Genomic DNA, 12,332 nt, shown 5'->3' on the forward strand with positions numbered 1-12,332 from the left:
GACGATTGCTCTTCCGCTGATTAAACGGGCGATTATCTCACCACCGGTGTCGGTGTACGGTCAGACCGAGTGGACATTTGGAACAATTTGATGAGCGGAATTTGAAGATCGTCCCGGAACCAAATAATTGGGGGTTTCTAACAGTAGAGCAACTTTTAAATATTGCATTACGAGTACGTAACGGGAATTCTAAACGGGAATTCTTCCTTGCAGATAAAAGTGATCGTATCGTAAATTTTGCAATGTTGAATTGTAGGAAGTTTATATTGCAAGAATTATAAAAGAAAATAACACATAAGCTGAGCGGGGTTATCTTAATAAGCAAGAAATATCATACACATCTTCAGCCTTTATTTATTCCCTAAAGTTCCTCAAGGATTATTATCCTAATATGGAACAGGATAAAATTAAGTAATGCTAATTTAAACCAGGGGCGTTTTTCAGTATGTATGACTTTAGACCTTCAGATACATCGAGAGATAGTAAGTATCGACGACCCAGGCCGTACAGTCTTTTTAGGCCGTCCGCAAGGACAGAGGAGACGTGGTAGGCTCAAATTGAGGTTGCAAGATGGCGTGGAGGCGTCGTCATTAAGGCCGGGATAACGGACTAGCAGACGAAGGCGCGAGACGGCGAGCGGTTTCGGACACTCTTGAGGCAGGCCAAGACCGCAAAGCGGTTGTAGCGCCGGATAAGTAAAGTAAGTAAAGTAAGTAATTTCAACCAATTGTTGAACTTGATTACTTATTTCCTATTCAATGTACCATTCTCTGACGATCAAGCCACTATTTATGATATCTCGAGGGAGTAGTTTGTTTCGATACAGAGCTGCAAAGAAACAGCCCCACGCTGAGGTGTAAATTTCGACTACAATCCAACACACAGCTAGGTTACGCTTCAAAGCCCACAATAGCAGCGCTCGATGTATACACACATCGTGATCACAAAACGTGCCAAAATCAACCAACTATGCCAACCATCTCTTTCGTCACCGCGTAAGAATATTTAACGCGCACAGTTTCAACTGGAGCATACGCACCGGAGCACACTGACGCCCCGTCAAGAATTGCTGTGAATTGAAGAAGGTCCAATCCGCACAAACACACACACACACACACACACACACACACACACATACACACACACCACCAGAAGAGCACATTATTAGCGCAATAAACGAGGAAGAAGCAGTATGCACAAATTATGATTGCACGCTGTTATAAAAGGCATAAAACAAGCGAAAGCCACGACATTTCGTTTTTTGTCGATGTTGTTGTTGGTGCGGTGGGTATGTGTATATAGTTTCGTGCATCCAGTTAATGCGGACGCCTTTCTCTTCGTTACATCATCCGAAGCATCGTCCGGGCGATGGGTACGGGAAGAGTGCAAAATAATCATCTTCGTCACCTTTCCTGTTCTGTAATCGGCCGGTTTGGTGATGGTGGTGGTCGTGGTGAATGTCCATTTGGCGCGGATATGCTTCGCTGTGCTTGGAGAGCGCTTTTGATGAAAGGTTTCATCGTTCCGTGTATCCATGTCGGCGCTAACCGATCTCTACCCCCAACAAGCAGCACGCACTCCCTTGCATCCCCACAGCATCGAGATGCGATGTAGTGTACCCTGGATAAGATGGGCTAGCCTCAAAATTGGATCATCACAAAACATTGTCCACAAAACTGCTTGTATGCTGGCGCAGAGTACGTCCGATCGTTTGCTTTTGGGTAATTGTTGCCCCGGTGCCTTTCTCCCATCGCTGGCGGCTTTTATGTTTCCTCCAATCTGAAGAGACACTTTTGCAGAGCTTGCAAAAACCCCCAGCCGGGAACCGAATTTGCGAGATTAAGACGACGCGCAAGATTGCATGAGCCCGACCCGAGCTGAAAGATGATCGCGATACTAATTAACATTTCGTTGTAGCAAAAACTCTCCCGGAAGGCGAACAAAAAAAAAAAAAAAAACCACAACCCACAGACGACTGAATGCGGCCCAAAACAAAACTGCAACGGAAAGCCACAACAAAAAAGGGGAAGTGAGTCCGCGCAGACAGGTGGTGGGTAAAACGCGATCGCAAATTGTAACGAAACCGCCCTGTGTTTGGGGTGATGCGTTCGCGAGCAGGCCCCCGATGGTTCGGATTCGATAAACAATGCGGAACAGGGCGAACCATTAGTAGGTAGATTGAATCAAGCCTTTTATACTTTTACTCTATTCCTGTAGCTTGTGTGTGTATGTGTGTGAGTGCGCGCGTTTGTGGGTGTGTAAGAAAGTGCCAACAAGCGTTGCCGGTGCTGTAGGGTGCACGCTGAGAGCGTTTACATCATCAATAGTAAGTAGGATAAGGGTCGCGTCGTAACTGTGGCTGTGGCTGGTTATGCATTTAATGTAGTGCTGCACCGGATTTGCACAGCACTTGATGCGGGCCAGGAGGGCGATGAGGGCAGCTGAAGCACATGACTGGCAATTTAAACAATGTCGCGGCAGTCGCTGCCCGATCTGTTTGTACTTTCAGCCTTTCCACTTATACAAATGAGCTAAAACAAGCATTGTTGAGTATTGTCATTGCGTTTGGTTTTTTGTATTTTTAGGCAAATCTAAGAACGGATACTTCTAGTTCTTTTGTACCCAGGATGATTCTCGACTAACAACCTCACACATTTGTATCAGCCTAAGTTAACAATTGTCAATGGTCAATGTCTCAAGGTATCGGACTTGAGCCGGTTCTCTTGTTTGTTTCAATGTTTCAACCCAATTTCGTACGTAAAAGTTATAATTGTCCCAAACTTTACAATACATACCACATTAAACTGACAACGGCGAAAAAAAAACTAAACAAAATCGGTTTTCGCTGCCCTACTTCTTTCCTTCCCAAGCCGCAGTTCCTTGAAGTCGTAGCAGTGGAAAAGATTAGCCGCTCTTAAGCTGTTGTCCCACAGAGCAGGCACCATTTAAAGTGCAAGGGCATTAAAAAACGCACACAGAAACATACAGAGAGAGCGAAAGAGAGAGAGAGAGCAACAGAGCGCACGAGGGCAGCCAATAAAATTGTTTCATTGAATGCTACGGTCGAACGATTCCAAACGCGCACACTAGATGACACCAGGACCTGGTGGGAGAGAATGGTGAATGGAATGCTAATTAAAATAGCTAAGATCGCGTGTCTAGAATGGGCGAATGGGCGCACGGTTCTGAAAGTGCATCACGGTGAGGCAGAAGGATGATCCTCACCACAGCTCGAACCAGCGGGTTCGTAGAGTCAGCGCTCCCCAAAAGAAAAACTCATCCTCCCGCTCATCCTCGGTTTGCCCTCAGCAGTTTTGTTGTTGGCTTTCGTTTCTGTGTCGCTCCCTTGCATTGCAAGAAATCGACCATCGGGTGAAAGAATTCCAAATCACGCACACACACACACCTCTTGACTTCGCTGAGTCGTTGGTGCAACCAAACGCAGGCAATTAATTAGCCGGTACGATATCACTTTATCTGCAGCTAAAGCGTAATGATGCGTAATTTTCGTATAGGTTTTGCGAGTTTATGTAAAGCCCGGGTGAAAAATCTTCCCCCACGCACCCTTCCCCCACTGCTGTCGTTGCGTTCGGAATAAGATTATAATTAACGGAACGTTGCGACTCACCAGCCCGAGCGGCCCGTGGGAACCGACGGAAGGTGGCAGAGGTCGGTCGGTCCGTGTTTAATTACGTGAAATGCAACGGGGCTTTTTTATATGGTTTTATTGTCGTTCAGTGCGCTAGCGGCCAGGGGCGGACACGTAACACGAATCATTTACATGGCCGTCATTGCGTGTTGTGTCGTCCGGGCAGCAGCAAACAACAATTAGCCACGATAACCATCGCGGGGTTAGATCGGTTAGATTAGAACGAAATGCAAATAATAATTATGTTGCGGTCGACGGCTAACGATGGGTAACGTTGGCGTTGGTAACGAAAGCGCTAATAGAATTAGGAAAAATTAACATTTACAGTGCAGTGATTTAAATGTCAATGGTGCATGGTAGCAAAAGCACAGCGCAACCAACGCGAAGCGGCATCATTTTCGCTAACGCTTTGGCCAACACTAGAGGGCGATCTTCCCAAATCGGCCGGCGTTCCATAATGCAACAAACCGTTACCGGTGGAGCGGCCGTGAACCGGTTTCGGGGCAAAAGTTGCTTCCGATTTCAGCTCGCAAACAAAAACATCCTAAAAACTTCCGTCCAAAACCTTCGGCTCCGCACACTTTCGCTGCACGAAACCTGCTTGCGCGAGTCCAAAAATTCCTTACTTCCTTGCGCTGGCACACCGCAGCATATAAAACAAAAAACCGGAATCCTATCCACCCAGCAGCCACGGATGGTGGTGTTTGGCCCGTCGTCCGTAGTGCAGTGGTAACTCGCCCGAACGGGACGTTATGCAACAGGGAAGACAGTTCTATTCCTGCCCGGACGGTAGCGCAAATTTGAAGAAAGCTCCAGAGAAAAATGAACATTTCCACTCACGATTGTAACACTTTTCTTGCGTGTTGAAAGTTTGATGGAAAATCCACACATTCACATCTTTACGGCGTGCAGCCTCAACGCACCAATGTGTGTGTGTGTCTGAGTGGTGCATGTCGTGATGCTGGTGGTGGTGGCACGTTGAGAAACTTTTACTTTCAGGTTTCCTTTGGGACTTGGGGATGTGTTGTTTTTTTGTTTGGTTCAGCTGGTTTGGTTATTTTTTGCTTTAAACACATTTATTATACCATGTTTTCGGGACGAATCTTTGGCTCGCTGCAAGGATGGGTGAAGGCAGTGAAGCTTCAACCTGTTTGCGATCTCCTTCTTCCGCACCGTCTTGGTCGCCCCGAAGTGGCTGAGGCTAGCGTATAGCCTAAACAGTGCAATTATTTGACGTACACCAGCCGGTAATGCTGGTTGAGGAAGCACGTTTGCATACCGGTTGCTCTTCCGAGGAAACGATATTGTACTGGTCGTTTGTTGTGCTTTCCTGCACTCTGTACATGTGCATCGCTGGGAGTGATGGTGCTAGTGTTTGAACTGAACGAACCTGCAAAAACAACGTGCATCGTTGGACGGGACAAACGATTGCCAAAGACACCCCGACTCCGGCTGGTGAGCGGCGCGTATGCATATGCCGTCGTGACTTACATGACGGCGGCTGACGCGGCTGCACGTCTTATCCAACCGGTTAATAAGCGCGGAAAGAGGAAACTGCTCAATGCACATCGGGCTCTCCCTGCCGCGCGCGCGTTGCGCCGAGACCGGAAATCAGCCAGCGGCATGCATGCGGGGAGGGAAGCGATTGTGTCTGCGACCACCCCGGCGCGCCGTAAGTGGCCAAGCCGTATCGCGGAAGGATCAAACGCTACACCCAGAATCAGGTTGGTTTACTTTTACTTTACCGCCCGGGGGTGAACTGTTGTGTATGTTTTTGTTTTGTTTGGTGTGTGTGCGGAATTTAGTGTCTGCAAATGAAGCGCTGAATGCGTGGCCGATGCGTTGTGCGCACCCGATTTTATGATCACGTTTTTCTAATTGCACTCTTGTTGGGCGGAAGCAGTGGGCAACAACAATCTGCAATAAAAGCACAGCATCTTCACAGGTTCAACGGAGCTACAAACACCACCTCCGTACGCTGAAGGTGAAAAGCCTAGTTTAATCGTCATTTTTACCATGTTTTACGGCCACAGTAATGGTGGCCGTGTGATGGGGCGCATAAAATGGGAATCTTATTTTTAAAACCCCCTCCCCGAAATTGGATTTTGGCGGAAACGGGTGGAGAAGTTTCCGCGTGTTCGTTTTCTTGTTTTCGGTTGCCTGCCCTTAAACGAAATCGAAAGCAAGGCGGCAATCAACTTCCGTCGGCGCTGCCCGCCTGCGGGAGGAGGACGGTTCAGCTGGTGGTGGCTAATTTCACTTTTTTTCCTCATTAATTTATACAAAATTTCCCCCCGTGCACATTTTCGCACCCGAATCGAGCGGTGCCATCGCGAACTGTTCGAAAAACTGTCTGTAATGGGGTGTTTTTTTCAAAGGAGAGTTTGCCCGATTGGTTGGCCGCAAAGATGGTTGGCGCAGCATCGGCAGCGGGCGGCGTGTCGGCCCGGCAGTGTCGATTGTGTGTAAATTTTTCCAAGCGCATCTTTCGGTTCGTCATCGTTCCGGCCACATCCACCCCAACCCCCCCCCCCCCTTACTCCGGTCTAATTATCACTCGATTGCGCTTGTTCATTGCGCTCGGTCTCGTGTTTGGTGCAATTTGAGCGCAGCGGTAGGGAGGATGAAAGGGAAATGAAGTAAAAAAAAAAAACGAGCGAAAAGCGAAAATGGCCCGCCCGGCCGTGCTAACCCAGAGAGTGTAGCGTGCGTAGGCAAAATCGAATAATTCGTACACTTGATCGAGTTTTGGTCCGGTGCGTCTGTATTTTTTGTTTTCGGAATGGAAATGCGTGTTTTATACCTCCCTCCCTTCGCTCCCCTCGCTGGTGATGTTTTGGTTGACTGAATGATGGGTGTTGGCCATTTTAACCACCTTGGCCGATCTCACTTCTTTTCCACTCCCAGCCATCCCTTTGGCCGATGGTGAGCCACACGCGTGCGAGCCGGTGAAATTCAGGTTATGGTTGTAAATTAAACAATTGGGCAGCAACTATCTCCGATGGGCGCGCGAAACGGCAGCAAAAACAAAACAAAACAACAAAAGTACTAACCCTTACCGAGCGTGGTACATTATAAGAAATGATCAGCGCGAATCGGTGCGATCGCAGGTCGGCTTTTGATGCAAGCATGACTGGCGGCCGAGCAAACATTTCACCTGTCCCACTGCAGATGGAGCGGTGGGGGAAGGGGAAGCAGCCCACCAGAGCCATTAGCATGTTGTTGCTGGTCAGTGAGCCATTGCAGAACCGTATGACTGATGTGATGTGATGTTGGAGTTGCTGTACAGTTTTCACTCCCATCTGTTTCTTCGATCGTATGTATATATGTGTTTGTGTGCGTGTGTGTATGTTTATGCGCGCAAAACGCTTCCATAAAGGGAAAGAGAAGGCCTGAAGAGATCGATTGGATCGGATGCTTTGGGCCGTGAAAGTAAAAGTTGTTTGCTTTTGGGCACATTCGTCTGCCTTGCCCTGAGTGCACTGAGCGCTGGGCAAGCTCGCGGAGGGTTCGTCGCTTGCTGTACGGTGTCCCCCCTCCCCCCGAGAGCGAGATTCCGATCCGATTGGGGAGTGAATTGTTTTCCGATTGGATGGGATGGTGTTTCTTCTGCCGCTTTGTTGCTGCCTGTCGTACATTATTGAGTGTGCCCGCAAGGGATGAACGATGGTAATTATCGGTCCGACTCTCGACACCGGGTAGAAGCTGCCCTTGACAGAACGTTCGCAGGGGCAGGAGTGTAGGAAGGGTGAGATTAACGATGGCAGGACAGGAACACAACCATTACAGGGTGGTCCGCGTGGTGGTCAAATAAGCATATCGTTTGGGGCTCCGATTTTCACACCAAATCGCCCGATCGGAAGTGGCCGCCAAAATTCGTGGGAATTTGTGCTAGCCGGTGGATACGTGTGTGAGTGTGCTAAGGGCAAGCAAAGGGCTTTGCGTGCGTGGGATGTTCAGAATGGAGCTAGCAAACTTAAAGAGGCAATTCGAATGGGACGATTATTTATTTTGAAGATTGATGGTTGAAATTTGGAAAGAACCAGTTTAACGATTGTTGTTCATCCCTCAATTACCCACAAAAAAGTGGTAAATCGTTTAATAACGTGTAATAAAATGTTTACTATTATGTACTGTGCCGTACTTTATCCGTAAGATAATGTAAACATTGATAAAGTGTGTAACAAGCACAAATACATAAAAATTACACTGCACGGTACGGTTCATAATTTAACCTTTACAGAAAGCAAATCAACATATTTGCTACCACTTCATCAGACTTCGATTGGCATTTTCATGAGCAAAACCGAAAGCAAAACAACAACAACAAAAGCACTAAACATGAGAAGCCTCATCGCAACTTACGACTCTTCCCAAAATGTCATCAGCAAATAGACACACACACGCACACACGCACGCAAGCACTCAGGGAATAGTCACGATGGCCTAATGTTGATTCCCGCATATACGGACTTCAGATGACAGGTTCGTCGCTTGATGTCACCGTGGAATCTTTCGTACCGTATCGATTTGCGTACAACGCTTTGCGGACGCACTACGACGGTTTCAGCGATGGCGGACGGCAGCGCACAAGTGGTCACGTTTGCATAGATCAAAGGCAAAGAGAGCCATGCGCGCGGCTATAGCAAAAACGCAAACCATGCCTGTTACGCCGGTTTGTGAACATAATTTACGGTTTTATTGACCAACGACGTGCCATAAGCATTTGGTAAAAAAAAAACTAGAGAGAACGATGTGAGGGAGCAATCGCTTTCGCAGCGCTTCATGTAGCCTGGTGGATTGCTTAAGAGCAGTGTGACTTAGAACGAGTAGTGTGGTTTCTAGCGATAGCATTCAAAGATGAGTATCTCCGAATTATCGACCTTCCCCCGGGTTGGAATGCAAGTTGCGCGAATGACGGCTAATGAACAGATAATGGGTATTTTTATGGCTTAGGTCGCTATTTGGCTTAAAATTTGCCATCCGTCCGGTAGTTTCGTGCCTGTTTGCTATCTTTCCACCGGTGCTGTGCTCATTGCCACCATTGGAGGATGAGCCTATTGACAACCGCTTGACAATTGCGCGCACTCCCAAAGTGGCAACAGGACGGCACATCGAGCTGCCGCGTTCAGTTGTGAACAGGAACACAATAGAACGGATCATTCGTTTTATGAACGCGAGTTGCTAAGTGAACGATAAGTGTTTAGCTGTTTTCTGTGAAGATGCTATTTACGGCGACCGAGAAACATCCGTTTGACGTAGCGCACTCAGTGGACAACGACTACCAAGAACATCAATAATGCAAGCCTTATTGTTCAGCTTGTGTGTGTGTGTGTGTGTGCAGTAAAGTCTAGAGTCAATCCAGGACACTTATACATCATTAAACAAGCACTGAAAATGGGGTTATAATTCGATTCGTCCGATAAAGTGAAAGAGATTGAAAGCAGTTTGCCCTTGCGCGCCGTGCTAATCACACACTCACGACTGCACCGGGGGATGGGGCCCAGCAAACAAACAAAAATCCCTCGCTGCCAGCAAACGGCTCCTGTTTCACATGTTAGATACTGTACGCCAGCGCTTTATCAACGCGCTTTATCGTGGCTCACTTAGCTGGCGGCTCACGAAATTTGGGTTAGGTGGTGTACGCGCACGGCATAAGCAGAGGCCACAGGCATACAGGTTGGAACTTTTCCGGCTATCGGTGGCCACTCTTTAGCGGGTAATTTGTGTGTGTGTGTGGTCGACAGTGCACTACAAATAGGGTTAAAAAGCAACCGAATCGGCTACACTCGCGGCGGACTAGCCCTAGTTCGGTACGTGGTTCCTGAAATCAGATCGCAAACGAGCGCGCGAGCGAGTTCGTTTGTATGCATCCCATGCATGCCGTGCTCGAAACGAAATGGAATGAAACCGGCAATGTCAAGTGCGTGTGCGACTTAGTGGCGCAATGTGTACGCTCCCTCTTCCCCTCCCCCAGTCGTGCGAGCGCGGACCCAGAGCGGTATGAGAACTTTGTGCGGAACTTTCCGCCGTGCGCTTACCTTCGCGTTTGTCTGGGTATGGATTGAGTCCAGCAAACTGGAACATGATTGAAATGTTGATAATTCCGGACCGCCGAGCCGGCCGCAGGACCGACGCCCGACATCGCGACGGATCCGGTTGCGCCCGGCTGCGGATGGGACGGCGCGATCGGTGACGGTGCGATCGAGGAGGCCGCCGCAGCAGCAGCAGCAGCGGTGGACTGATTCAGCCCAGAACCCATCCCGGCCGCGCCTAATCCGTACTGGGGTGGTAATGAGTATAAATTGTTGCGATTGCTGCCACCGCTGCCGACCGCGCCGCCGCCCGATGCAACCGAGGTCGGTATGTAGCTGAGATGGTGGTGCCCATGGTGCATGCTGGTGTGTTGCTGCAGCTGCTGCTGCTGCTGGTGCTGCGTCTGGTGATGGTGATGATGCAAGGGATGATGATGGTGATGATGGGACAGCGGATGCAGCGGATGATGCGGGAGGGGTTGCTGCTGTTGCTGCTGCTGGTGCAGATGATGGTAGTGGCCGGTCATTGGCGCCGGTGCGTGACAATATTTGTAGATGTTGTTCGTCGAAAGCGATGCCAGCCGGTACTGGTTCAGCGAGGCGGGTGGCTGATGGTGGCGCGCATCGACGGTGACGCGCACGAACCGGCCGGCCAGGACGTCGTGCCCCGTCTGGGTGCCGGGTGGCCCTACGCTCACCGGGCCCGACGCCAGATCGAGGTGCAGGTTCGCCGTGCTGCCCGGTTCGAGACTAAGATTGTACAGGCTGCTGGGGCCGTGGTGGGCACCGCCCGCCCGGTTCACACTGTCAACCGATGCCGAACGCTTCTGGTAGTAGTAGGAACCGATTGGGGGCGGTGGCGCGCGCGTCTTTATTCGCCGGTACCGCAGCTGCTGTCCACCGGTGGCGGTGTTCGGCTTCGGCAGTCCGGTCGGCGGCCGGCCGAGGGTCGTTTTCTCGAGCTTGGTGCGAAGTTCCTTTTCGATTTCACCCTCCAGGCAGAGGATACTTTCTGGGCCACTGTCCTTCGAGCCCTGCGAGTCCTGCGTGGTGGTGGGCGAGGTGCGCCGTGCGATCTGCGTGTGCTGCACCCCATCGCGATCGGTACGCTGCAGCACATCGAAGGCCGGCGTCGTTTGGGCCGTCGCCAGTTCCGAGTCGGTCGAGATGCGGTCCGGGTCGCTCTCGAAGCCTTCGTCCAGCGAGCGCGTCGGACTCAGGATCGGCTTCGAGCGGACCTCGGCCTTGGAGTCCATGGTGATGCCGCTGCGATCCCGGGGATGCGCTGAACGTACAAGCTATGAAACTTTTCGAACGTCGAGCTAGAAATCGATCACTCGCGGCTGCCCGTGTCACCACCGGTACTTGACATGATCATCGTTAAATTTAGGTTTACACTAGCACGCACACACACAAGACAAATAGCAGGACGACACTGCAGACGCTCACACCGTTCACACCGTTCACAATATCGTCACTCTGTGTGGCGAAAAATGAGATTTCACTGTTTGCTGCTAAACTTTTGAAAGCTTCCGCGATCAATCCACTATCATGAAAGCACTAGGGCGCACTTCTGCACAAAACGACACAGTTTCGAAACGTTAGCCAAATCTGAACTGAACTTTGCGCAAACAGCACGCAACACACTCACTCCCCTGCACTAGCATGCATTCTTCAGCGCTCGTTTGCGTGATACGCACGGGCCAACACCATGGGAGCCCAATTTGCACATATTTGATTGCGCCGTCACTTTCCTAAACGCATCACTTTCACACAGCGTCTGGTGCGAGAGAAGAGTGAACAGAAAAAAACAAAACTACAACAAACACACAAACCGAACGCGAATCAGCCGCGGAAGGCGAAGGTAAGTTCGTTCCCGCGTGGAGAGCACGAGATTCGTTTGCGAAACGTCGAAACGACGGCGAAAAATCACGTACAGGCGTAGTGCCGACTGTAGCCACGACCGCCGAGGCACACCTGAAGGCTGCTGGAAGAAAACTAGCTGGCGCGTGAATCCACTTGACGCAGTGCTGCGATCCGTTGCATGCGCTCCGAGGCTTTCCTCCCCCTGCCGAGAGAGCGTCTACGCCAAACGGGTTGACCGGGTTGCTCCGAGAGCGTCGAGAGCGTTTGGGTTTTCGGAGAGACCTCCGCCGAGCGTGTATCGCGAGGTTTTGGAATTTTTCAATTGGAGAAAGGGCAGTACTCAATCCAGCTTGGATGGTTGTCAATAGAGAGATACTGAGAGAGAGAGAGAGAGAGAGAGAGAGAGAGAGACAGAGAGAGAGAGAGACAGAGAGAGAGAGAGAGAGTAAGGTAAGCGGGAGAGAAGAGAAAAGGTTACATTATAGGCGGAAAAGAATGTTTATCACGTAGGGCAAAACCAATGGAGAGTTACGCAGGGGGAAGCGAAGTGGGGTGTGATCGCGATGTTAGGCACAGATAGAAAGCAGTCGGTTGAAAACCAGAAAGCTAAAGTGTAAAAAAACCCGGGAGATAAGTATGAATGGGCATCCCTGGCTCGCACGGGACCTATCGCGGCGATCGTTCGGGCCTGAAAGGGCATGAATGGGTCGTACGAAGAATAGGTGATCCTGGTGGAATGTTGCCGATCAGTCGGAGTATTATGAAATACATTTTCTTTTAGA

The 12,332-nt window shown here is 49.9% G+C and overlaps 1 protein-coding gene across 1 annotated transcript in view; it reads right to left on the bottom strand.

The window, feature by feature from the left end:
* LOC121588779 (atrophin-1) overlaps positions 1 to 11,769 on the bottom strand; it is a 38,075-nt gene extending 26,306 nt beyond the window's left edge. The window contains exon 1 of the mRNA XM_041907106.1: positions 9,691 to 11,769. Within this exon, the coding sequence (XP_041763040.1) occupies positions 9,691 to 10,940 (1,250 nt within the window). The 5' untranslated portion in view covers positions 10,941 to 11,769. The remainder of the gene's footprint in view (positions 1 to 9,690) is intronic.
* Between the last annotated feature and the right edge of the window lie 563 nt (positions 11,770 to 12,332).

The sequence above is a fragment of the Anopheles merus genome, chromosome 2R, assembly GCF_017562075.2.
Source record: "Anopheles merus strain MAF chromosome 2R, AmerM5.1, whole genome shotgun sequence".
NCBI classification, from domain to species: Eukaryota; Metazoa; Arthropoda; class Insecta; order Diptera; family Culicidae; genus Anopheles; species Anopheles merus.